A 27,654-nucleotide genomic window follows, 5' to 3' on the forward strand; every position below is an offset into this window, starting at 1 on the left:
TGGTTTGCAACTCCTTTTATATTATTTGCTGTAAGCTACGTTTTATTTTTTCCTGAGTTCCTTTATATTTAATATCCTATTATACTATCTTCTAGATCATTAGCAAGAACAGAGACCCCTAATGATAGAGTCCTCTTTTAATTCTGTCTGATATGGTTTGAGTCTGTCAATTTCACTTTTAAACTTTTGGTCAAGCAGTTTTGAATTAGCTTGCTAAATAGTTCAGTTCAGTTCAATTCAGTTCAGTTCATTTCAGTCGCTCAGTCATGTCCGACTCTCTGCAACCCCATGAATCACAGCAGGCCAGGCCTCCCTGTCCATCACCAACTCCCGGAGTTCACTCAAACTCATGTCCACAGAGTCGGTGATGCCATCCAGCCATCTCATTCTCTGTCGTCCCCTTCTCCTCCTGCCCCCAACCTTTCCCAGCATCAGAGTTTTTTCCAGTGAGTCAACTCATCGCATGAGGTGGCCAAAGTATAGCAGTTTCAGCTTTAGCATCAGTCCTTCCAATGAACACCCAGGATTGATCTCCTTTAGAATGGACTGGTTGGATCTCCTTGCAGTACAAGGGACTCTCAAGAGTCTTCTCCAACACCACAGTTCAAAAGCATCAATTCTTCGGTGATCAGCTTTCTTCACAGTCCAACTCTCACATCCATACATGACCACAGGAAAAACCATAGCCTTGACTAGACGGACCTTTGTTGGCAAAGTAATGTCTCTGCTTTTTAATATGTTATCTAGGTTGGTCATAACTTTCCTTCCAAGGAGTAAACGTCTTTTAATTTCATGGCTGCAGTCAGCATCTGCAGTGATTTTGGAGCCCGAAAAAATAAAGTCTGACACTGTTTCCACTGTTTTTCCATCTATTTCCCATGAAGTGATGGGACCAGATGCCATGATCTTTGTTTTCTGAATGTTGAGCTTCAAGCCAACTTTCCACTCTCCTCTTTCACTTTCATCAAGAGGCTTTTGAGTTCCTCTTCACTTTCTGCCATTAAGGGTAGTGTCATTTGCATATCTGAGGTTATTGATATTTCTCCCGGCAATCTTGATTCCAGCTTGTGCTTCTTCCAGCCCAGCGTTCCTCATGATGTACTCTGCATATAAGTTAAATAAGCAAGGTGACAATATACAGCCTTGACATACTCCTTTTCCTATTTGGAACCAGTCTGTTGTTCCATGTCCAGTTCTGACTGTTGCTTCCTGACCTGCATACAGGTTTCTCAAGAGGCAGGTCAGGTGGTCTGGGATTCCCATCTCTTTCAGAATGTTCCACAGTTTATTGTGACCCACACAGTCAAAGGCTTTGGCATAGTCAATGAAGCAGAAATAGATATTTTTCTGAAACTCTCTTGCTTTCTCCATGATCCAGCGGATGTTGGCAATTTGAACTCTGGTGCCTCTGCCTTTTCTAAAACCTGCTTGAACATTTGGGAGTTGGCGGTTCACATATTGCTGAAGCCTGGCTTGGAGAATTTTGAGCATGACCTTACTAGCGTGTGAGATGAGTGCAATTGTGCGGTAGTTTGAGCATTCTTTGGCATTGCCTTTCTTTGGGATTGGAATGAAGACTGACCTTTTCCAGTCCTGTGGCCACTGTTGAGTTTTCCCAATTTGCTGGCATATTGAGTGCAGCACTTTCACAGTATCATCTTTCAAGATTTGCAATAGCTCAACTGGAATTCCATCACCTCCACTAGCTTTGTTCATAGTGATGCTTTCTAAGGCCCACTTGACTTCACATTCCAAGATGTCTGGCTCTAGGTCAGTGATCACATTATCGTGACTATCTTGGTCGTGAAGATCATTTTTGTACAGTTCTTCTGTGTATTCTTGCCACCTCTTCTTAATATCTTCTGCTTCTGTTAGGTCCATACCGTTTCTGTCCTTTATTGAGCCCATCTTTGCATGAAATATTCCCTTGGAATCTCTAATTTTCTTGAAGAGATCTCTTGTTTTTCCTATTCTGTTATTTTCCTCTATTTCTTTGCATTGATCACTGAGGAAGGCTTTCTTATCTCTCCTTACTATTCTTTGGAACTCTGCATTCAGATGCTTATATCTTTCCTTTTCTCCTTTGCTTTTCGCTTCTTTTCTTTTCACAGCTATTTGTAAGGCCTCCTCAGACAGCCATTTCGCTTTTTTGCATTTCTTTCCCATGGGGATGGTCTTGGTCCCTGTCTCCTGTACAATGTCACGAACCTCCGTCCAGAGTTCATCAGGCACTCTATCTATCAGATCTAGTCCCTTAAATCTATTTCTCACTTCCACTGTATAATCATAAGGGATTTGATTTAGGTCATATCTGAATGGTCTAGTGGTTTTCCCTACTTTCTTCAATTTCAGTCTGAATTTGGCAATAAGGAGTTCATGATCTGAGCCACAGTCTGCTCCTGGTCTTGTTTTTGCTAACTGTATAGAGCTTCTCCATCTTTGGCTGCAAAGAATATAATCAATCTGATTTCGGTGTTAACCATCTGGTGATGTCCATGTGTAGAGTCTTCTCTTGTGTTGTTGGAAGAGGGTGTTTGCTATGACCAGTGTGTTCTCTTGACAAAACTCTATTAGCCTTTGCCCTGCTTCGCTCTGTACTCCAAGGCCAAATTTACCTGTTACTCCAGGTATTTCTTGACTTCCTACTTTTGCATTCCAGTCCCCTATAATGAAAAGGACATCTTTTTTGGGTGTTAGTTCTAAAAGGTCTTGTAGGTCTTCATAGAACCGTTCAACTTCAGCTTCAGCGTTACTGGTTGGGGCATAGGCCTGGATTACTGTAATATTGAATGGTTTGCCTTGGAAACGAACAGAAATCATTCTGTTATTTTTAAGATTGCATCCAAGTACTGCATTTCGGACTCTTTTGTTGACCATGATGGCTACTCCATTTCTTCTAAGGGATTCCTGCCCACAGTAGTAGATATAATGGTCACCTGAGTTAAATTCACCCATTCCAGTCCATTTTAACTCACTGATTCCTAGAATGTCTATGTTCACTCTTGCTATCTCCTGTTTGACCACTTCCAATTTGCCTTGATTCATGAAGCTAACATTCCAGGTTCCTATGCAATATTGCTCTTTACAGCACCGGACCTTGCTTCTATCACTGGTCACATCCACAACTGGGTATTGGTTTTGCTGTTGCTCCATCCCTTCATTCCTTCTAGAGTTATTTCTCCACTGAGCTCCAGTAGCATACTGGGCACCTACCGACCTGGGGAATTCCTCATTCAGTATCCTATCGTTTTGCCCTTTGATACTGTATAGTTATTTAACACCTAAAAAAGAAAAGAGCTGAGCCAGCCTCAGCTTGTATGCATACTCTGAGCTGAAATGAATGTGCATCAGTGAGCATGTGTGGGTGGGAAGTGGGAGGTACCGTGCTTTGGGGTCAGAAGGAGAGACTAGGCTTTGAGAGGGATGCTATGAATGTTATTATCATTACTGTCAGAGATAAGGTGCCAGATACACCATCCAGTTGTGTTATAATGCAGAGAATATGTCTTATATATCCTTCATATAAAATTATACAGTTTGGGTCAGCTTTTCCTCAGTTTCAGTCGTGCTTAATACAACTGTGTGTTTTGTTAGCATGGATGATATCATGTGCTTCATACTTCTTCTAAATGATATAGTTCCTTTTTCCCGCATGAATTTTCTATCTCCTGTTCCCCACACAGCTGCCTTAGCAACCTAGTACATCATTTTGGGTTCATTTATATTCCCTGAGCTCTACTAAAATCTCTCATTCCTTGAGTACTTGCAAGTTTTATAGGAATTGAAGATCATCTTTTTGAAAAACTTGCTTGTTTATTCGAATTTTTAAAAAATGTGAGATGGAGCTTGCGAGGGCTTAGGAGAGAGAACTGCCTGGCCATCCAGTGGTTAGGACACTGTGCTGTCACTGCTGTGGGCCCAGGTTTGATCTCTGGTCTGGGAACTTCAAGCCCACAAGTCAAACCGCACAGCCAAAAAAAAAAAAAAACTAACTAAATGGAAAGCTAGTCATTAGGAAGTATTTGAAGTCTTAGGATATGGGTTATATTATCACTTAAAGTGACTGTAAAAAGTTTCTTTGTTTTTAGATCACTGAGAAGAAATACTACTTTGTGGATTTACTATTTGTCTCTGAACCATAAAGAGAATCAAGAATTATCTTCTCTTAGTGATACGGCGCTGAAGTATTCTTATAGTGAAACCCTAAGAATTTTGACTTGGGGAAGCATTATCTTTCTTTGTTACAGATTGTTTCTTTTATTTCTTTAACTTTATTCCTTCATAGTATTTTTAAAGTGGTCTGTTCAGAGTTAATTTATGCAAGTATTTTCATCACCTTTTTTTTTTTCCTTAGTAGCTCTTTTTAACAAAACATTATTGAATCTTGTTTTTTTCCTGCTTTAGTTCTGAACCAACTGAGAAACAGACAAAGGAGCCAGGCAGATGGACATGAAAACAGCAATCTTGTTGATGAAGCTAATGCAGAGCATGACTTAAGAGCACAGCATAAAGGGCTTAGTAACACTGAACCCCCAAATTAGAAAGATTTAGTCACTGAATCTCAGGCAGCGCTGGAGAGCAAAGCAACTCTGCTGTCTGCACCAGGGCAGACCCCAAGAGAGTGTGCAGAGGGAGGGGCACTTGGCTTACACAGACCTCCTTCCCCAGGTGAGGAGTAGGAGGCCAGAGGGTAACTCCAAGGGATGCCTCTCTAGTCAGGAAGTTGGAGCCAGAGAAGGAGACCAAGAAGAGGCCTCTCATGACTGCCAGGCCTGAGCTTATTACTCAGTGGCACAGCTGCCCTGAATATTGAAAGCAGCCCCATGGCAGAGCCAGAGCTGTAGAAACATTGCAGATCACCGTGGGCTCTTTGATAAGCTCCCCCTGTTCACCAGGAGAAATAAAAGCTAGCAGGGAGCATTTTGTTCATGTGAATGCCTGCATTCAGATTTGCAGGAGCCCATTTCTTTACTGGTCCTGGTTTTCAGCCAGATGTCTTCTAGATAGCAGCACACTGCTGGGTACCATATAGGGTTTTTTTCTGTATGGATTATGGAAGATTAAGTGGATCTGCCCTCAAGGAGCTTACAGCCTGGTTCATAAGTAAATGCTATATTGTGCAGTACAGACTATTCATGTTATAGAAATTCAGTAAAAACTGGACTGGTCCAAGAAGATTTTATGGAAAAGTAAGCCTTGAGCTGGAATTAGAACAACAAATATGATCTGGGTAGGTAAGGCTGTGCAAGAGAACATGAGTGAAGGAACCGTTGTTGCAGCATCTGTGACTTCACCTTAATTGAAGTGGGAAGTAAGATGACAGAGCTTAGAGGAGCCCCCACTCTATGGGGAGTCTTGAGAACAGCACAGGGGACAAGAGATGTGATCTACTGCTGAGATTTTTTTTTTTAACTGAAGAGTGGTGTCAGTGAAAATTACTTTGGTAGGGATGTACTTAGGGAGTATTGAAGGAAGGAGATAAATTAAGAAACAGAAGTAATCTAAGCCTAAGGAAATGAAATATAGTAAGGATCTCTCATGCCCATCTGACTTACTACATATATTATAACTCTCATAGATTAGAGACTAGTCCCTGATTGATTTTGCTCCATTCTTTTACACCAGGTGTGTAAGTTAGGTTTTTGGTTAGTTGGTTGTTGTTGTTTAATCAAATTAATAAGAGTTTTTTGTTAAATTTAATCTTTCAAACTTTTGGGGACAATTGGGAAGATTTGAATTAAAAATCTTATTTCGATGATGGTGTTGTATCAAAAGAGATTGTAGTTTGAAAGAGAACAAATCCTTAGTAGGAGAAAGGTACCAGGAAGCCAGTGTGGATCACCCCTGACAAATAGAATTAATGCCAACGCCAGCATGACAGCCCATGTGTTTCACACTCATGCCTCAGCAAACAGCTGAATTTTCACGTTAGGAAAGCCTTTGACCCTGGCAGGCTTCAGTATGACTGCTGAAGCTGCACTGTCACACACCGCGCCCGGGGCTCAGTCGGTTATCGCACTGACCCGGACAGCCTAACCCAGCTGTTTGCATTTTCTCTGCAACTGGGAGTGGACCAGGGCCATTTGACTAAAAAAGGCAGGGGAGGGCCTCTTTTCACCTACAGATGTTTTAATGTGCTTATCAAGTTATCCAATACTAGCAACCAACATAGTCTAAATACCACAGCAGGATCTGATTAGCTTTTTCAGATCACTGCCTTTATTTGCTGTTTGCAAAAAAGCTTAATCCAGTACTAGGGATCAGACTGCCCGCTGAGCTTGTGGGTAGTTTTCTCTCATTCTTTGTGTTCACAGTGGCAGGAATTAGTGAGAAGATTCCTCCTCCTCCTGAATTAAAGCTGTAAAGTAGTAACTATAGTAGCAATGGGGAAAAAAAGAAGAAAGTCCAAGGGAAAGAGGGACTGTCTGTTCATACTAAAGAGTGTCTTTTTTTATATTCAAAAGGGACAAGGGTTCAATGTAAGTTCATGAATATTGACCTCACTATCTCTAGTCAGTACATAGCTTATGTTTTATTTGGTTTTAGTTAACAACTTTGCATGAATATTATATTTTATATTATATTTTTATCTTGATCTTATTTAATCAAATTCAGTTTTACCAAAAGCCTATTTATTAACCATACTAGTAGCCTTATCTTTCTTACCTTTCACTCATGAGATTTTTTTAAAAAGTACCAGCACACCCCCCAAAAAAAGATAAAATTCTAACTTTTTTGATTCCTGTGATGTTCATATGCGTAAAATTTGAACTCTATTAAATTCACTTTATAATTTGCAATAAACTGTAATATTAGAAATGCTTTATATTGATCTCTAGTGGCTGTATGAAATTAGGCCATGGGTGTAACTGTTGCAAAAACATTGCTGTAATCCTTGGTAGAAAAAGAATCGTTCTTCCTTTAGAAATTAGTTTGATACTTAGAATCTAATCATTACATTTAGTTTAAAAATATTTCCACAAATTTTAAAATTTTCTAACATTTTTGGAATGACATACTTCCATGGAATATTAAGTTCTTTTTGAGGAAAAATGTCTATAGACAAACAATGACCTACAAACACCATACTTCATTTCTGGAAATACCAATAATTTTTAGGCTTTTAGTAGGCATATGGAATGTTTTTGGTGAGGTAACTGAAAAATTTTAACCGTATAGAGTATATTTTCCTCTTATTTTGTAAACAGAAAGCATCTATCTGACTTACATTTGACTGGGCACAATAAAGACATGCCCAAGAGTCCCAACCAATATTAACTTTTTTCTAAGTTTTCTCAAATGGTCCTGTGAGTAGTGTCTGTATTTGTATGTGAGAAGAGAGATTGATTTAGATTGTTTGAGACTCTTTGTGGTGCCTTAGCCAAATTTTATACCTGTAGAGTGCTTGATTATGTAACGGGAAAGCCTAACCTCTGCTTAAATGAGCTTATATCAAAAAATTGTATTTTAAGAGGAGCTTTTGTCTTCACTCTTCTAATTTTCACTGGGATAAAAGAGGATGTGTGTGTGTGTGTTCTGCAACACATAAGCAAGTAGTAGAACAGCTCTAGATACTGTTTAGTTGGGAAATATTCTCACAACACCTGATGGTGTTTAAATTTTGATTGAATTTTCATAATCAGAGACCACTCAATATATCATTTATGCAGCTCTCAAAAGCAGATAGTCCATAACTTTATAAATACTCTAGTCTGGCGGTCTTTGAAGTAAATCAGGATAACAAGCTTCCTCATTGACAGGGATGATTTTTGTATACTTGGTACCCTTTAAAAATATTACAGTGTTTTTTCTGGGCTTCCCTGGTGGCTCAGAGGTTAAAAATATTACAGTGTTTTTTCTTTGTAAATAACTTCTTTGTTACTTGTTCCTGAACTGAAATTTGTACATCTTACAAATTTTATGAAATACAAATATAACACATAACATCGTGTTGTATATTAAAACATAATGAAAGATTTTTCTTTAATTAAATGATTAGTTTTGATAATAAAATAATTTTACACTACTTGACATAAAGTGGGTCATTTTGGTTGTTTTAGATTGAAATTAAATAGTTTTGTCTAAATATTCAGTTTAGATGACTCACTTGGCACAAAGTTGGACCAGACTTGCTTTATCTTACTACACTGTACTTCTAATGAACTTTTAAAAATCAGTTCTATTTATAAGCTTTTAAACCTTTTTCTTTTGCAGTCTTACTTTCATCATGTTTGTTTGTTTTATTGTCTTGCAACAAATCAACCAATACTTACAAATATTTTATATTTCCTAGTATTTCCAGGGAAGTAGTTCTACTCTAACCTCTGTCTCATTTCCCCTGTAAATCATTTATTAAAGAAAAGGGGTTACTGAAGTAGTTAATTACTACTTTGACACACCTCCTTTTCTTTTTTTCCCAGAAACAAAAAACTAAAAGACTAAAGGATAGCCTCAACTTTTAGGAAACATGCAACTTTTACTACTTTAAAATATAATTGGTTTCTTTGTTTTGTTTAAAAACAAGGCGGAAAAGCTGAAGTCTCCCCAAGCCAGGTGTTTCTTGTTGGCAGCCTGCTCCCTAATGACTCTGCTCTCAAAGAGCAGCTGCCTACTAGTCAGCTTTGTATGGCCTATTGTTGCCGCACACCCCCTCCTTAATACACAGGCTGCCCGGGGCAGACCCAAGAATGACATCAACTTGCTTATCTTAGAAACCTGCGAACCTGACGCAGGGTGCTGAGGTTGGCTTGCATCTGCCTGGCCGACTAATTGTGAGCTTTCTGGCCTGTGATTGGCTGTTATTCCACTCAGTAATAGGTTAAGCAAAGACATTGCCATTCCATCTGTTCACTCATTCATTGTTCTTCTTGCCTGCCTGGAAGTCTGCAGCTAAAATTGTGTTAAGGAGTTACTCCTGAAGCTGCTACAGAAACCAATGTCTTTGTATTTTCCTGTGAACGTGAGTATATGTGCTACTTAATGCCTTGGAAGTTAAACTTTGCTAAATATTCAGAATATTACTTTGAACTCTGTTAAGGATAGAATGCACACAGATGAAAGGCTACAAATTGTTACATAGTGCCAAAATACCAGAAAATGTAATTCTTTCTGTAAAACATGTCTGTGAAGCAGACTTTTCACATTTTTATATTCTGCACTTATATAAATGATTACTTACAGTTTCATAAACATTTGCAAGACAGTAGGCATGCAAGTAACCATTTGTACTTAAAGATAAGTTAAAATGTTATGATATTTTGATAAACAGTGAATTTAGATTTTATCTTCTTGTCACATTCCTAGTTTCCTTAAGGTGTCACTGTCAGACCTAGATGCTGCAAAATGATAGTAAGATTTGATAGATTTTTCCATTGTCTTAAAAATCTAGCTTGGGGAGATGGATTGCTATTTGATGTTTCATCTTGTTTTAATTACGATGATTAAGCATTCATTTGCTTTGTCAGCAGTTACAGTACTCATGTATAGATAGTTTCATGAGTTTCTTCCCACCTTTTTTTTTTTTTTGCTTGCATTACTTTTAGATATGAGATTGAAGATGTCACTTAGAGAACTGTTGCTTTCAAGAGATCTGTAATGGGGAAGGGAGGAGACAAAGACTCATCTATCAGTTGGGAGGAAAAGAAAGAGCATAAAGGGTTAAAAGGAGGTTTTCATTTCTACCACATGCCCTATTGTGTGAGCATATGCGTAAGTCTATTGAAAGTTTTCAGAAGATGGGCAGGCCACCAGTTGCTGGTCTCCTGCAGTTCCAGTAGACATCTGTTGCCCCAGAGCATTAACCAATCTGTTCAAAGGGACATCCTTCTTTTGTTAGCTAGAGGGATGCAGACAACAGCACTCACTGAAATACAATGGTAATTAAATACACAGAGACTACAGCAGTAGGTATTTATTACATATTCATTATTTTATTTTCATTGTTCTCCTACTATTACCATTTGGATAACAATCAGAACCCACTTTATGGCATTGTAACTCGATGTTACAAACAAACAGTTTGATGTAACAAGTTTATGGTCTAATATTCCTGATTAATATGATGCTCTTTAGAATATAAAAAAAAAATTTACTGGATTTGAGATAAAGGATTATCTAAGTTATCTAATGAGAACTTTAAGAAAAGCTCACTAAATGGGGGAATCTTTGTGTATGCAGCAGATTTTTAGTAAATAGCCATTGTATCATAAATCTGCTTTCAGCTAGTATAAAACTTCTTTTTTGCAATTAAAAGGATTGTTTATAATTTATCATCAACAAAATTAGCATGACATTTTAGTTCTTTTTCAACATATAATATTATTTTATTTTTTAACTTACTAGGCCTTCAGCAAGAAAAATTGTTCATTTCCAATACAATATTTGAAGGAAATCTAAAGCTCTGTAAGTGAAGAAATCTGTTTTTAGACCATTAAATGTTTCCCTAGTACCTTTTGTGTTCATGAATATAGTATATAAAGGCCAGTTATAATGGGTCTCTGATATAGAGCCTAAAAATTAAGCTTTATTCTTAGAGTTTTTTGATAACTATGGGAATATAAACACTGATCTACTTTGTGTATGAGACTGTCTAGGCTGCTTCTTCATGAAATGAGGAAAATTACTCTTGTTAATAGATGATTAAAGATGATTTATATGCGTTTGCATTTCAGTAAATGGCAAAACTTAAAAGTTCATGGTTTAAAAATTAAGGAGAAAAATGTTTTCTTCCTTGCATGTAATAGTAAATTTTGTGATGTTTTTGGAGTCTTTGCTAAATATTTTCAAAATTATATTGGTCATTTTTAAGGCACTGAACAAAAATTAAGATCATATACCATTCTTTGTTCTAAGATGTCTCATAATAAAAATTCCTTGTAAAGTTTTGCACATTACATTAAGTAGTACTGCAACCTATGAAACTTTTTTTGTTGGGTTTTAAATTTTAAGAATAGCATTTAATTTTTTCTTGACTGAATTTCAAAATATTGCCAATTTTTCTTAGTGCCATATTCATTCAGGGCAATCTTTTACTAATTACAAGTTAATAAGAAAACATTTTAGAGACTAAAGTTTTAAAAACTAAATCTTTACCATTTGGGTCAATAAAAATAAGTTATTTCAAATTTATATTATGTAATGGAGAAAATACATGCATCTTATAGGTCTGTAATTAAACTTATTTGTCATTATATGTACAACTTCATATTTAGTCTGTTGATTTATAGGAACTAAAAATTATTTAACTGCTTGCTTAGTACAAGATTACATTGGATAACTTTCTTTGAGGTAACCAATGAAATCTGGAAGATGAAGAGAGGCCTGTCAGTGTGAAAAAAAAGTTCAACCAGAATATTTTAAAAGAAAAGTTCTTTTGCCTAACAAAATTAGGTATAAATTTTTTGAAGTAGTGTAAATCAACCTTACACTTATACCTAATATTAAAAATCATGTTAGCTTACTTGGAAACATTTTAGTTTCATAGTATATATAAATTATATGAATTATCACAACCTAAAGGTGTGGTATTCACTCAGTAGAAATGAGTTTTATCTGGCTTAATATTATAAAAAGAAAACAACTGATAATACCATTTTATCCCTATCTAATCATTATAGTCCTGTAATAAAATTACACAGAGCAGATTTACATAGTGTTACCAACACTTTTAATATGAGACTGAAAGTGATAACAGAAAATATTTAAATAGTTTTTAGTATTTTTCATAAAATGTTCATTGTGTTTAAAACAGTTCAAAAGAAAAACTTTACAGCTCAATATTAAAATAATATTTCCTAGTTCAATTCAGGGATTTGGTTGGTGAATCATTATCTTGAAGAATTATCTCACAACAGCACTTATGTAAAATCCAAACTTTTTAGGGGAGATCAAAAATGTTGCCCATTAAATACACTTCCTGCAGTCAGAGCAGATTGTGAGGTTTACAGAACAATGATGTCGGAGCTTCCAGATTGGTTTGGCAGCTGCATTGTTCTCAGAGGGTAAACCAGACGCACTTAAGTCCCAGTCTCTTTTATAGGCTTTTGTTCATACCAAATTATTCTTTCACTGTGCTCACATTCATGATGGCACGTTAAAAGAGTGCCGCTTAGCAACCAGCTCTGGTTGCCAGGCAGCCCAGCTTCCAATAGGTTTTCCTTGTTTAAGATACTTTTGGTGGAAGCTCTACCAAGGCCACAATACAGATTTTTCTTTTTAACTGTATCCCTTTATTAGAATGCTGTTGTGATTTGTTGCTTGCATTATGGTGTCAGTATATTACAGTAGTTAATAAATCACTGAGTATAAAGATTTGCTTTCAAAATCCCTTCCTTTAATTCTAATAATTGGGCTCATGCACATCCATATTAATAGAAAAAAATTGAAATGGATACAGCGTCATAACAGAGCAGATGTATATAGAGGTCTCCCAAGGAAAATTCCCTTTTTTATCATTTGTGCAATCAGAAGCAAAGAGAGGGTGATGTTTCTTTAGAAACTAATGAATGCCATATTAGAACAATGATGTTAGAGTTATTTGTCTTCTCAAGGTATAAAACCTGAAGAAACTCCTGTGGAAATGTGTAGGAGTTCTACACTGGAGGGATTTTAAGTGTACTGTTATCAAGCTAAAGATGCCATGGTCTCTTCTTTAGTATTTACCATAGTTAATATAATTTATTTCATTATGTAGAAATACTTCACTCTGTAATAAGTTCACCAAATGCATTCAAATGTGCAGCTTCTTAGAAAATCACTTAGCATTTTCTCTTAGCATTTATATAATAGCTCTTTTCTACTGTAAATAAGATGTTGAGGAACTGTAGAATAAAATGTTTTTCCAATTTTCTTTTTCAGGTTATTTAAATAGGTGTTTTATGACAGTCTCAAATTCACCTGTCACTGGCTTGCTAATGTTAATCATGGATGAAACACTGAAATTGCCTTAATAAGTAAACTACTGATGTGCTTATAGTCCCTACAATGAAGCACAAGAGAAAATAATTTTATTTTGCTAACCTGTTCCTGGTAGAGAAATAATGATTAATCTCAATAGACTCTAAAGAAACTAGTAAAATGGCAAAAGCATTTTAAACGTATAAGCATTCCTGCGTGAGGAAAGTAGAAGAAAAGATGACTTTAACCAAATGCAGATAACAGTTAGGTAATTATCTAATGTGATACAGAAGTATTTTCTGCCATAAAATTCAAGAAATTAAGATAACATTTATTCAATTTTATTTTGAATAAATTTTATTCACTTATTCAATGTACTTAATTATCTGCTGTTAATGAAATATATTCCTATACTTTCTGTAATTGTGCTAGAATAAGAGCCTTTCCCCCTGGAATGAAAGAGACTAGTCTTTGGCACTTAATAAGAGCAGCGCAGTGTTGAGAGCTATATTCTGTTATTGTGTTCAGGATTCACAAAATAAAGATTATTAAGGCAAAAATATTCACTTCTTAAGTGGAATATAATTCACTTTGTAATTATTTCATTCCTTGTTGGCTCTTGTAGAATCTGTGCTCTTTTATTACGGTACCTAAATTATTTTTGAAAGTCTTTAGATTAATCCAAATTAACAACTTTTTAAATTATAGTAAGTTAATGTTTTCCTTTTCACATGGCTTTCTCTTTAAAAGAATTTTTGCAAATTTTTATGAATTCTTTTAGAGAAAATGTATATAACTTGTCATAGCACATCTAAAACATGCTTTTTTATAAATATAATATTCTGTGTGTCACTGTAGAAACAGGCCTTTCTAACTCTGGGAAAATCTCTTCCGTCTAGATTGAGAAGCAGCATGATACTGTGGGGAAAGCATGGGTTTGGAAACCAGACAAAACTGGGTAAAAAATAATCCAGTTCCTCCACTTATTTACTTTGCTGCCTTGGAGGGAATACTTAGCCTTCCTAATTCCTAACTTCATTGTCTGAAAAAGACATGATACTATCTTGGAAGGGTGTTACAAGTGATGAGAAGATATAGACAAAGTTGATATTCAGTAGTTTGATAACTCTCTCCCAACTTCTTTATTGAACCAGAAATGAACCAGTAAATATGAAATTCTAAATATTCTACATTTTTCTCTAGGAATACGGGGTGCTTTGCATTCAAGAATACAGAAAAAACAGCAAAGTGGAGTCAAGTACACATAACAGCTTCATGGGCTTGAAGGATCATCTGGGGCATGACCCAGGCCACCTTTATGTGGAGAGCACTGACCCACATTTAAGTACATCTATACCTTGGTCAATGGTAGAAACACCAACAATGGATAAAGTTAATTCCGGCAAGGAAGAAAAAGAGGTGTCCGAAGAGAATGCGAGCTCTGGTGACTCTGAAGAGAGCACAAATTCTGATAATGAGTCAGAACAATTGAGTAGCATTTCAGTAGAGCCATGCTTATTAACCAAGACTCACAGACAGCTATGTAGGTCTCCCTGTTTAGAGCCTCACATACTCAAATGCAGTGAAATTTTGCAAGACTTTAAACCTGAAGAGTCCCAGCCATCCAAGGAAATGAAAAAACCTCCTGATGTGGTGCGAGAATACCAAACAAAACTGGAGTTTGCACTGAAGTTAGGTTATTCTGAAGAACAGGTTCAACTTGTGCTAAACAAACTTGGTACTGATGCTTTAATCAATGATATTCTGGGAGAACTTGTCAAACTTGGAAATAAAAGTGAGGCTGAACAAACAGTTAGTACACTTAACATTATAATGCGGGAAACGTCTTCCCTGGAATCTCAGCGGTCTGAATCTCCGATGCAAGAGATTATAACAGATGATGGGGAAAATCTGAGACCAATAGTTATTGATGGCAGCAATGTGGCAATGAGGTAAGTAGGGAAATCTTCACTCGTTATTACTAAACAATCTTTAAAACCTATTTCTAATTTTGTGACCATTTCTTTTATTGTCAAAGTTGCTCTTCATCCCAGCATTAGCTTCCATATTTCTAATTGTATCTTTCTTAGTTCTCTCTCTTACTTCCAGAGTGGTCAGCCATTCTCACCTCATTTGTCCCTAAATAAAAGACCTCCTTTTCCCCAGATGTTTCCCCCCATTCATCTGGCTAACTTTACTATGATATAAAAATTAGCACATGTCCCAGTATAAAGTTAAATATTAGTTTTAATTGAAGAACTTGAGTATGATCATACTGAACAGTTTTGGAACCTAGAGGGATAAATGGCCAATTTCTATACAAAGTCAAATAACCATAGGATAAAATCCCAGTTCTTGAGAAGATTTTTTTTTGGGGGGGAACAAAGCTATAATTTCAGGTGTTCATTTGGTTTTTTTTTGTTGTTGTTGTTATTGTTCCACTTAAGAAATGTAATTCAAAAATAATTTTTTAGGATTTTGATGGCTTAAAATGTAAAGTGAGTCTAAATTCAACTTGTATATAGTTAACTGCCCATGATGTTCAGAATACTATGGGGATATAAAGATATATAACGGTATCGGTTCTTCTTTCAGAAAGCTTAACATTTCATATATTGTTTCTCAAAGTGATCTGAGAATAACTACCAAAGAATCATTGGGGGAACTTGTGCTAACTTGTGTACAGTCTAGAGCAGTGCTGTTCAATGGCACAATAAAAAACAAGTAAAATTAATATGAAAAACATTTTAGCTAGGCTAATGTAGACAAAATATTATTATTTCAATGTATGTCCAATAAAAAAATTGTTAGAGATATTTTGGCATTATTTCTTTCATAATAAGTATTAAAATTGGGTGTGTTACACTTATAGCACATCTCAGTTCAAACTAAGCATACTACAAATGCTTAATTTGTAGCCTGTGTCTACGTATTAGACAGTGTAATGTAGTTCTAGAACTGCCAAGTCCACACATAGACCTACCAAGTCTAGATCAAGGTATAGCTCAGCCATCTCCTTTTCTAACAAATACCCCCACTGATACTGGTGCCTACTAAAATTTGAGAACCGCTGTTTTTAGGTGCTAGCAAGCATTTCTGCATAGGGTATGAGAAGGACTAATTTGTAATCCTCAAAATAAAGCTGCTTCCACTTGATGGAAAGGGAAAGGTTATCTTTCGTTTATAAGCAAACTTGCCCATGGTAAAATGTAACTCACATCCAAATATGTCTGACTTCAGAGTCTATACATTTTTCATCATCTAATGAAAGGTAAAAAGCAAGTTAAAAATGTTCAAGTCAGATTTTCCAAAACCTCAAGTACCAAGCTAGAGAATTTAAACTTGGCTCCGAGCCACAGGTAACTGATAATTTTTGAGGAAGGAAATGTCAAGAGTAGAACTGTGCCTTAAACTGATAATCTGGCCATGATATTTATAGTTGATTACAAGAGGCAGGCGATCAAGTTGGATGCAAACAGCACGTTCTAATGGAGTAAAAAGGACCTTACGTATCATAAAGGTATGAAGTGTACATACAACTTTGAGAAGTCCTGCAGCAAAATCTCTCTGTTGTTTAATCTTTCCCACACTTGGCCATGAAATGATTTTTTTTTCTTACAAATAATCCAGAACTATTGAACAAGTTCCTTAGCAGAGTGATAATGTGTAAAGCTGAAATACCTTGGAATCGCCAAGCAAGCGAGTAATGAAGGAAGGCAGCCTAGAGAAACACCTGCCGCCATAGCCATATGCAGGCAAAAGTAGCAGAGGGGTTTTTAACAAAATGCATTTTCCAGGGCTCAACTCTGACTCATAAGTGTATGATAGCGCTCAAATAACCCTACAGTATTTTTAAAGAGCCCAGGTATTTCTGATGCACAGTCTGTGTTGAAAACCATTCATCATGAAAAGTATGGATAGCAATAGGTCGGGAGGTGGAAAAAACTGATGATCCAGGGAAAGAGTAGTTTAGAAAATACCAGTCTTAGTAGTGCTTGGTTTTACTACCAAGAGACACACAAATGCCATCAAAGAAGAGGCTTTAAGGAGAGAATATCCTGTGGGTTGAACTGAAAAAATATCAAGGACATGACAGCCAGGAAGTCATTGTCTTCAAGAGCCGTACGGTATTAAAGATAGAAACCCAGTTACCATATGTCAAGAAATGAAGGAATACAGCTACACTGTTATTCCAGAAAGTCGACAGAGGAAGAGGAGGAGCTGGGAAAGGACTTTTTAGTTTTACATAAATGAAACTCTGTCAGCTGAGGGGCTTGGGAGAAAGTCTTCGTAACAGCAATAATATGAGAGTTCAGTTTTTGAAGTAGAGTTCTCTGAAGGAGGAGACAAGAAAGACACAAGTGGAGAATTTGGCATTGGAGGTAAAGGCACTTTGGGGTTGTCAGAAGAACCACCTGGAGGGGAGAAACAGCATCAAAGCCCATAGAAGTTAATTCTTTTAAGTAGATGTCCTTGAGATAAATGATGTCACAGTTGAATCAACTCACATGATGGAAATCTAGTTCCCAGTAGCAATTGAAAAGTACTTTGATAACTGAAAATCTGCATAAAACTGTATAAACTTTTTGTATCCCAGATGATGAGATACAAAAATAAATGGCATAATGGAGGCATTTCAAACAATCTATTATATATAATTATTGAAAATACACTTGTGCTGCTGCTGCTGCTAAGTCGCTTCAGTCGTGTCCGACTTTGTGCGACCCCACAGGCGGCAGCCCACCAGGCTCCCCCGTCCCTGGGATTCTTCAGGCAAGAACACTGAAGTGGGTTGTCATTTCCTTCTCCAATGCATGAAAGGGAAAAGTGAAAGTGAAGTCGCTCAGTCATGTCCAATTCTTAGTGACCCCATGGACTGCAGCTTACCAGGCTTCTCCATCCATGGGATTTTCCGGGCAAGAGTACTGGAGTGGGGTGCCATGGCCTTCAATATAATTATTGAAAACACACTTGTTCCCCCACACTATTTGGGTCCTATTCTGTTCCTTTTACTATAAAGATGGAACAATGAAGATTCAGTTCTCACCTCCGTCATATATTTTATTATGTCATGTAAACTGAAATGCTTCAGGCATTTCAGGAGAGAACAACTTGACAGTAAAGTTTTATTATAGCAGGATTATACTGTAAGTCATAATGAAATATTGTACCATGCCCATAACTTTGAAAGTGCCAGAACTTATGGAAATTTACAGTAAACTTTTACATTCTACCACTTAATGAGATCTGCATAAAGTAAAAAAGTCATTTAGAAATGCATATCTACTTCAGATTCAAAGTCTTAATTTTAACAAAAATGCAGAGATTTTACCCATTTCCTGTTGTATAAAATATAAACAAACATGCTTTTACTTTTTAACCTAACATCCTACTCATGGTACTTTAGCAAACCTGTTATATAATAAATTTATACACATAATAAATTATAATAGGTAAATGTGAGGGTAAGTTAAGAATAAAGTATTATTTCTATTAGAGAAATAATAAGAGAATAAGTAGTAGAAATAATAAGAGAATAGAGTAGTATTTCTGATTTCTCAAGCAGATATATTCCATATATAAGATGAATATATTTTAATTTCATTTAAATGCTAGTAATACAACTGATATAAATGACTTTTTAGATGTAAATTAAAAGTAGGAAAGAAAGGCACTTTATTAAAATTACCAAAATGGGCTTTTAAAAAAGTTAGTTCTCTCCACACTATCTTTGTGATTCTGAGTAACTTGTTTAAACTGTCCAATCTCAGTTTTCAGGATTCTAAAAAGGGGGGAACTCTTATCTTGCAGGCTTGTTATTAGAATTAAAGATAATCAGTACTGAGTGCCTGGCATGTAAAGGTGCTCAGTAAATTACAATTATTATTACATTAAAAAGCTAGATTCTACATTTTAATCCAGAATATAGTAACTAATGTAATAAAAACTTAGTTGTTTCAGGTTTTTTATTCAACGTTTCAGTTCAGTTCTCACTCAGTCATGTCTGACTATTTGCAACCCCATGGACTGCAGCACGCCAGGCCTCCCTGTCCATCACCAGCTCCTGGAGTTTACTCAAACTCATGTCCATCAAGTCAGTGGTGCCATCCAACCATCTCATCCTCTGTCGTCCACTTCTCCTCCTTCTGCCAATCTTTCCCAGCATCAGGGTCTTTTCCAATGATTGAAGTGTATACTCCAGATATAGACACAGAAATAAAGCATAAGCAATATTTATCATGTTTCTAAAATGAAATTCTAAATGATGTGATTTTTATTTCCTCTCCGTAGCTTTACCATTCTTCAAATTCTGATTCTGTTAAACCTGTGGTAATTCAGCAGTTGAATATAGAATTATTCTCTATCCACATGTATCCGATAGTTTAAATTTGTTTTTCCTTAAATGAGTCCAGTGTTTTTATTTGCCTTTGGTTTTAGGTTCAGGTGACAGTTCCTGCCATTAACAAAGTACCATCTTGTGAACCATCAGGGAAGGGAGTCTAAGTTGGATGTCAGTGTTCTTAGATTCCTAAAAGTTTTTGATTTCTTCAGTATGGTTTGATGACCTAGTCACTGGACTTCATTAAAATTGTATCTCCATATTCTCCTTTCAGTTCAGTTCAGTCGCTCAGTCATGTCCGACTCTTTGCGACCCCATGAATCACAGCACGCCAGGCCTCCCTGTCCATCACCAACTCCCGGAGTTCACTCAAACTCATGTCCATCGAGTCGGTGATGCCATCCAGCCGTCTCATTCTCTGTCGTCCCTGTCTCTTCCCGCCCCCAATCCCTCCCAGCAGGCTTCTACCAAATATATGAAATAAGAGTAGTGAACAAGAAAAAAACCCAGAGCCTCATTACTACCTCTATGCCATGTGCAGCACAAATTCTCCTGTTTGATGGAATAGAAGCTAGGCGCAGCAGCCTTCTCTATTTGATAGGAACAAACTGTTAAAACTCCTCCTCACCACTACTCCCCTATCATTGCAAGTCCTCTCTCTTGGTCAGTAAATCCAGCCTTTTGGTTTTAGATCAAATCTCCTAACTGGTGGGTAGGCCTTATTGCTGCATGTTTGTGTAGACTATTAGGAAGATATTTTCTTTGCTAAAAATCCTAGGTGGGCCGTTTTTGACCAATAGGATCCCTTCCTGTATTGCCTCTATGTTTATATTTACCTTTAAGAAAGTTCACTCTATAGAGAAATTAAGAGAAGGATTTGAGCACTAAGACTGCAGACAAAGACATCTATTTATATTTGAAAATATATGCAGAAGTTAAATTGTGGACTTCTGGCAAAAGAACTAAGAATATTGCTTTTGTATACCAATCTAATGGCAGAGATTACAGACATAAAACAACCATCTGCTTGATCCCTACCCATCAAAAAGACTTGTCTTAGAAACCAGCTGGTGTGGCATATAGCTGAGTATTACCTGGGGTGTAGAAAAGCACTCCAGGTGAGTCACTGAAGTCATTTTCTTAAAGTCTGGACAGATACAGAGTCAGAATGTGAACAGAAAAATGTCCAAGTTGTGTTAACTTTTCTTTATATCAAGAATAGTAGACTAAGCCTACATATTTATAAAATACAAACAGAATTTAGCAGTGTTTATGAATAGGATTTATTTATATAGATTAATCTTTCTAAAGGCACAAAGGCTTTTATGTATCTAATCTGATTTGTCAAAATTATATGGACTTGAGAACTCTTTTCAGTGTGAATTTGAATATTGAAGTCTGTCTTGTCTAGGCTCCATAATTTGCCTTCGATTGTTGGGTGGGTTTGCCATCCTGTTGCCTGTTTACCATTTTGAAAGTGAAAGTGAAAGTGAAGTCGCTCAGTCATGTCTGACTCTTTGCGACCCCATGGACAGTAGCCTACCAGGCTCTGCCGTCCATGGGATTTTCCAGGCAAAAATACTGGACTGGGCTGCCATTTCCTTCTCCAGGGATTTTCCCAACCCAGGGATCAAACCCAGGTCTCCTGCATTGCAGACAGACACTTTACCGTCTGAGCCACCAGGGAAGCCAGTTTACCATTTTAGTATAGCCCATTTTAGTATAGCCCTATTTACCATTTTACTATACAGGTCTATACTAAATCCTCCTGGACACCTAATCCAAGTTTTTGGCTTAGGTTACAGATGAGCAACTGCAGCTTGCCAGGGTTCAATCGAAGTTGATTTTGGTTCTCAACAAAATGTCTCAAAATTGTGTGCAGTGGACCTGCATAGTCCAGTATGGTGACTACTGGCTACATTGTGGCTGTTGAGCTTTTGAAATGTGCCTAATCCAAACTGAGATAGTCTGTAAATGTAAAATACATAGCAGATTTTGAAAACCTAGTACAAAAATATGTGAAATATATCAACAATTCTCATGCTGAATATGTATAAAAATGATAATTTTTGATACATTGAGTTAAGTGAAATATATTACTAAAATTAATTTCACCTACTTTTTACTTTTTAAAAGGTAATTTTAAATTATGTTTGTGGTTCACATCATACTTCTATTGGACAGTTTCTCAGTGAAATGTTTTCTAAGTCCCAACTTAGTAAGGGCTTAACATCAATTAAAGGACAGCTTAATTTCCCTCTAGATGACTGTCAGCGTCATAGGTTCTACTTAAGGTTAGTTGGCAGTGTCCCATTCCTCTTACTGTTTTAAAGAAAATCCTGCTGCTGCTGCTAAGTCACTTCAGTCGTGTCCGACTCTGTGCGACCCCATAGGCGGCAGCCCACCAGAAAAGAATCAGAGAATCAGAACTAGTTTTTTTTGTTGTTTGATTATATCAGGGTGGAGTCTGACAAAGACAGATACTAGTTCTATTCCACCGCATCTCTTTATAACCCTAAGTGTGTCTTCTACGTGTCATCAGTCATGAATTTTAATAGATTGTCAGTAAATGGTCAGTAAACGTTCCTGTTATCTCATATGTGTTTATTTAAACCTTAACCCAGGAAATAGCAATGTCAATAATCCCATTACATATGAATAAAGTTATTGATAATTATAAATCACCTAGCTAGTGATTTTAAGAAATGGGAAAAGTCATCCAATTATAATAGGAAAAAGTGATTCAGGTTTTACATTTCTGCATGTACTTAACAGACAGGTTCCCTTCAGCATCTTTAGACTAATGACCCACTTGGATCTAGATTAGCTAGATGTGCTTCCTATTATTAATTCTGGCTTCAAATTGTGGACCTTATAAAGTGAGGAAATCTTTCTACTACCCTTTTTCCTAGTCCTTTCCCATTCTCAAAACTTTGGCCATGCTGCTCCATGTCTGTATCAACTGGAAGCTAAGAGTAAACTGTTTCATGTTAAGACTTCCATTGTAATTTTGGTGTTGAAATTTTCATTGTCCTAAATCAGTGATTTTTCAGACTTTTATTTTTTTAAAGCAGTTCAGTTCAGTTCAGTCGCTCAGTCGTGTTGGACTCTCCGTGACCCCATGAATTACAGCACGCCAGGCCTCCCTGTCCATCACCAACTCCCGGAGTTCACTCAAACTCATGTCCACAGAGTCGGTGATGCCATCCAGCCATCTCATTCTCCGTCGTCCCCTTCTCCTCCCGCCCCCAACCTTTCCTAGCATCAGAGTCTTTTCCAGTGAGTCAACTCGTCGCATGAGGTGGCCAAAGTACAATCCTGCAAATCTTAGAAGGAAGCCCACTATTTAAAACGAACAAAGGTAGAAGTGGGTGCTGTGTTTCCCACTTAAAAATTCCCTTCATTGCTCCCTACAAAGGCCTCTGAGCCACACTGGGATTTCTATTTAGGACACAACTTGATAAACTTGATCAAGTTATCTGCAACAAGGGAGCATAAATTTCTGTTTAGGACACAATTTGATAAACTTTGATCAAGTTTTTTGCAACAAGGAAACATTTTCTGGGTGTATTGCCTCCTGACCACTAGGTTTAGGTTCCAAGTGATCTTGGTGTAGTGGCAGAGAGATCAGAGAATAAAAGTTAAGTAGCTATAAGAGTGACAGAATTGGCATAAATTGCTCCTTATGAGTCTTGAACATAAAAAGTTCTAGATGCCCATGAGTCAGCATATGGAATTATAGATTTTTAAATATAATATGGAATTTAATTAGACTACAGTGATAGGAAGGAAAATAGTCTCTTGTTTGCATATTGAAGATGATATCCAGCTACACTCCTGTCTCCCTATTTAAGGGAAATGGGATAAATGTCAGAGAATTTCTTTTTAACAATCATTTAACACTGATAATGCATTAGTATTTGAAAGTGTTGCTTAAAATTAAAATCTATTTTCACATATTCAGCATGATTTATGTGCAATGAGGCCTAAAAATTGAAAAATTAAAGTCATCAAATATTTGAAGAGTACCTGCTAGGTATGTTAATAATTTAGTATTCAATAAATATTTGTTATTATTATTAATATAATTAAGCTAACTATATCTGAACTTGAAGGACTTAGGACTTTCAATACTAAAGATTCAAATATGGTTTTCTAGTTTAAAAGGATACATTTTACACATATTTTTCATTGTAAGTACTTCACTGACAAACTTGTATCCTTATCATTATATGTAGCTGATTCCCTGGTGGCTTATACGGTAAAGCATCTCCCCACGATGCCGGAGACCTGGGTTCGATCCCTGGGTTGGGAAGATCCCTGGAGAAGGAAATGGCAACCCACTCCAGTACGCTTGCCTAGAAAATTCCATGGATGGAGGAACCTGGTGGGCTATAGTCTATGGGGTCACAAAGAGTCAGACACTGCTGAGCAACTTCACTCCCATTAAAGTCACAAAAGTTTTATGATCATATTTGAATATTCCAGTGGAGAATGTAGCAAACTTATAGGTCAAGGTTTTGATTTAAATAAAAAATGATATGTAGAAGGTTATAAAAAACTGATGGATTATCTTTTAGGGTTTTTTTTTGGATTTTTTTTTTTTTTTTTTTGAGTCCCCTGATTAGCTTGATCTCATTTTTGGTTGTTTCCTTGTGGCTCAGCTAGTAAAGAATCTGCCTGCAATGCAGGAGACCTGGGTTCAATCCCTGGGTTGGGAAGATCCCCTAGAGAAGGGAAAGGCTACCCACTCCAGTATTCTGGCCTGGAGAATTCCATGGACTGTGTAGTCCATGGGGTCGCAAAGAGTCAGACATGACTGAGCGACGTTCACTTTGTGATCTCCCCATATCAAACACATTGATCTAAAAAAAAAAAAAATCACAATTTACTTTCAGTAGTGAGATTAAAGCTATTACAAATTTACTGGTTTCATTTTCATTCCAAAGCAGGCTTTTTTACCATTTTCTAAAAATTAGGACCAAGAGGATATGAGAAAGTGAGGAACTAGTATTTGTCGAAACCTTCTGTGTGCAGGCACTGTGTTTATTGCTCTGTGGATGTTACAGTGTTCAGTGCTCACAATCCTGTAATGTAGGTGGCATTACCTCCATTTTAAATATGAGAAAAGTGAGGTTCAGAATAAGTAACTTGCCAATGTCACACAGAAATGTACTAAAGAAAATACTTAACTTCATGTCTAATTCCAAACTTTGTTATTTTCAATGTGTTGACCTATTCATGAAAAGCCATCTCTCTTTAACAGTAATGCTAGTTAGTAGTAGTATTAGTAGCACTAATACTATCATGGTAATTAGTAGTGCTAATTTACTATTGCTTTCCTGGTGGCTCAGATGGTAAAGAATCTGCTTGCAATGCAGATTGGGTTGGGAAGATCCCTTGGAGGAGGAAATGGCAACCCACTCCAGTGTTCTTGTACGAAAAATTCCATGGACAGAGGAGCCTGGTGTGCTACAGTCCATGGGATCGCAAAGTCAGACACAACTAACACTTTCTTTAGGAAATGGCAACCCACTCCAGTGTTCTTGCCTGGAGAATCCCAGGGACGGGGGAGCCTGGTGGGCTGCTGTCTATGGGGTCGCAGAGAGTCGGACACGACTGAAGTGACTTAGCAGCAGCAGCAGCAGCAGTAATACTAAACATGCCTTTCTAGGTATGATTTTTACAATTAGATTTTAGATGAGTTAAGGAAAACCTTTTAAGAATGGTTTTCCTTTGATTATATACAAGTGTATAAAGGATACCCTTATTACATAAATTTTATAAAATAAAAACCACGTATGATTTCCAAGGTTCTTTACAAGCATTAGAAGTAACAAGTTATGTGTGTGTGTGCTTAGACGCTGAGTCATGTCTGACTCTTTGCAACCTTATGGACTGTAGCCTGCCAGGCTCCTCTGTCCATGGGATTCTCCAGGCAGGAATACTGGAGTGGGTTGCCATTTCCTCCTCCAGGGTATCTTCCCAACCCAGAGATGGAAACCATGTCTCTTACCATCTCCTGCATTGTCAGGCAGATTCTTTACCACTAGCGCCACCTGGGAAGCTCATAAGTAACAATTTATTTCAAAGCAAATACTCAAACTAAAGCAAAATCAAATTTGAAGAAATAACAGATAATTGGAAAAAGGTTGCTTATTTTTCTTTTTTAATGCCATGAAAAGAATTATAAAGAAGCTGTCCCTTCTAATAGTTGCTTTCATTCCCTTATTAGGTTTCTCCATGTTTTTCAATTGCTCCTAATGTCTGCCATGGGAAGATAACAGTTATAATTCTAAAATTACCCTTCCTTATCCTGTGGTTAACCTAGTAATGATATGTGTATATATAACTTATCAGTGTAATACATGAGACTATGTTTCCTAAATGCAGCAGATGGAATGGTTCACCCATTTTCCCTCTCTTCTAGGTCCTGTATTGAGGCAAGCTACATTAAAATGTGTGGTTCCCTGAATTTTTCTCTGCATCACAAAATATACCTTTGTAATTTATTAACCATCACAGGTGACTACTTTAATGGCACATTATAAGCAAGTGTACTTCAGTTCCCTAGTGGAAAGTATATATGATATTTTTATGAGATATAACAAATATCATATTAGTTTAAGTGTTTATGCAATTGCCCTTCTGTTGAAGACAGAAAAGTAGAATTGATGGGCTTTTCAAATTTGTTACAGTAGTATATGTAAGTAAATTAAAGATAATCCCATTAGATATAAGATAAAGTGAACCTACAAAATAATGAAAAGTTATGATAGTGAAAATTGTATAGACTATGTTTGTGAAGATAATTTGTGTTCATTTCAGCTCCCCTTGGTTTCTAGTTTCTAGTTCACTAGTAGGTACATATGTCTGAAACTCTGAGTGGGAATCACGGATACATGCAATGAGGCTTCAATTAGCCAAGTCCCAGACCTTCGTAGCACTTTTCATAGCCTGGTCTACAAATTAATTTCATCTTATTGTCTGGAATAAGCTCTACAATGAATTACAGAAATCTGCTGTGGAAGTTGCAATGACTAATAAATGAGCAGTTCATTTTCCATGTGGAATATTAGTTGCCCATGTACTAGAAAACCTCTCATTCAAAATTTGGACCCATAGCTTGGCACACCCCCAGCACATATTTACTCTCAGTATCAGTAAGCACATACTCATCATCTCCCAGGAGTTTCAAAAATCTTCTACTTGGAGTACAGAAGATGATCAGTTCAGTTCAGTTGCTCAGTCGTGTCTGACTCTTTGCGACCCGATGAATCACAGCAGGCCAGGCCTCCCTGTCCATCACCAACTTCCAGAGTTCACTCAAACTCATGTCCATCGAGTCAGTGATGACATCCAGCCATCTCATTCTCTGATAGAAGATGATAGCCTTTTGTTTATCCAGGAGGTTTCTTCCCAATAGTTGAATAGCATCTAGAGACAAGAGAGGCATGTTCCTCCAACAGAAAACCTATTTGCTCAGGAACCTTAGGGAAGAAGAGGTGGAAGGTTGTCTGGGGATACCCACAACTTGGATGTTTTTCTTGATACAGGTGAAATGAGAGGGGTCAGTAGAAATTGCAGAATATGTGCATGGTTCCAGTTCTGTAAGAAAGGAAAAGTCTAAGGCAGGAAAAAGAAACATATATAAGGTTTTTCCATGAGGCTCCTCTATTAGGTCAATTTTGCTCATTAATAGTTGGCACCACTTGCCAATTGTTTCCTATCTGCTTTCAGTGGAGCAGTCCCCAGTGGAGGTGGGAAAGTTTCAGAGTGAGGCAGCATCCCTTGTATCTCCCTCAGTTTCTGGCAGCGTTCCTTTTCCCAATGTCCAGCCTTCCTACGGTGGTAACATACTGAGTTTTCATTGTCAAGTCTATCCCCTGACGTACAGATACCTTTTCTCTTATTTGTGCTTGAATTCCAGCAACAAAGCTACTATGGAAGTGGAGAGGATTAGTGTCTATTCTGATTCACCCCTGAATCCATCCCCCTTAATTTAGAAAATACCTCAGTGAACCACTGATGGAATCACTGGGACTCAGGTAGCAGCAACTCTGCAGCTTCTCCCGCACCCCGTTTTGCAGAAAGACTTAAAAGTGTGCCATCAGCAGTGAGTGTCCAAGGCTTGAGGAGCCTCCTGAGTCGCTGGAGAAGGGACCCGCGGCCACGGCACTCCATTCGCCAGTCATGCCTGTTCCATCAGTCAAGTGTCCATCCTCACATACATGGCTGTAAACTGAAACCACGCCGCAGAAAACCTTGGCACATTATTTTCAGATCTTTCCAGGGCACTGGAAGATAACTCTTAAGGTGGATATCATCTAGAGAAAAGGGTTGTGGTGTCCTTACCATGTCTGAGCCACCCAGCAGTACTAAATTCTAAAAAGCATTAGAGTCCCTGGAGCTCCAAAGGG

General features: G+C 37.1%; 1 protein-coding gene across 7 annotated transcripts in view; it reads left to right on the top strand.

The window, feature by feature from the left end:
* ZC3H12C (zinc finger CCCH-type containing 12C) overlaps positions 1–27,654 on the top strand; it is an 84,692-nt gene that overhangs the window by 25,460 nt on the left and 31,578 nt on the right. For 3 of the 7 annotated variants that reach the window (XM_088842918.1, XM_055422985.2, XM_055422988.2), the window contains exon 2: positions 14,098–14,846. In XM_088842918.1, the coding sequence (XP_088699044.1) occupies positions 14,170–14,846 (677 nt within the window). In that variant the 5' untranslated portion in view covers positions 14,098–14,169. Of the gene's footprint in view, positions 1–10,341; positions 10,402–10,966; positions 12,479–12,549; positions 13,163–14,097; positions 14,847–27,654 lie in introns of those variants that run through there. The other 4 variants (XM_055422987.2, XM_055422986.2, XM_088842919.1 and 1 more) reach the window with 4 other exon arrangements.

Source organism: Moschus berezovskii, chromosome 14, assembly GCF_049115385.1.
Source record: "Moschus berezovskii isolate FMDL1 chromosome 14, NW_MosBer_1.0, whole genome shotgun sequence".
In the NCBI taxonomy this organism is placed as follows: domain Eukaryota; kingdom Metazoa; phylum Chordata; class Mammalia; order Artiodactyla; family Moschidae; genus Moschus; species Moschus berezovskii.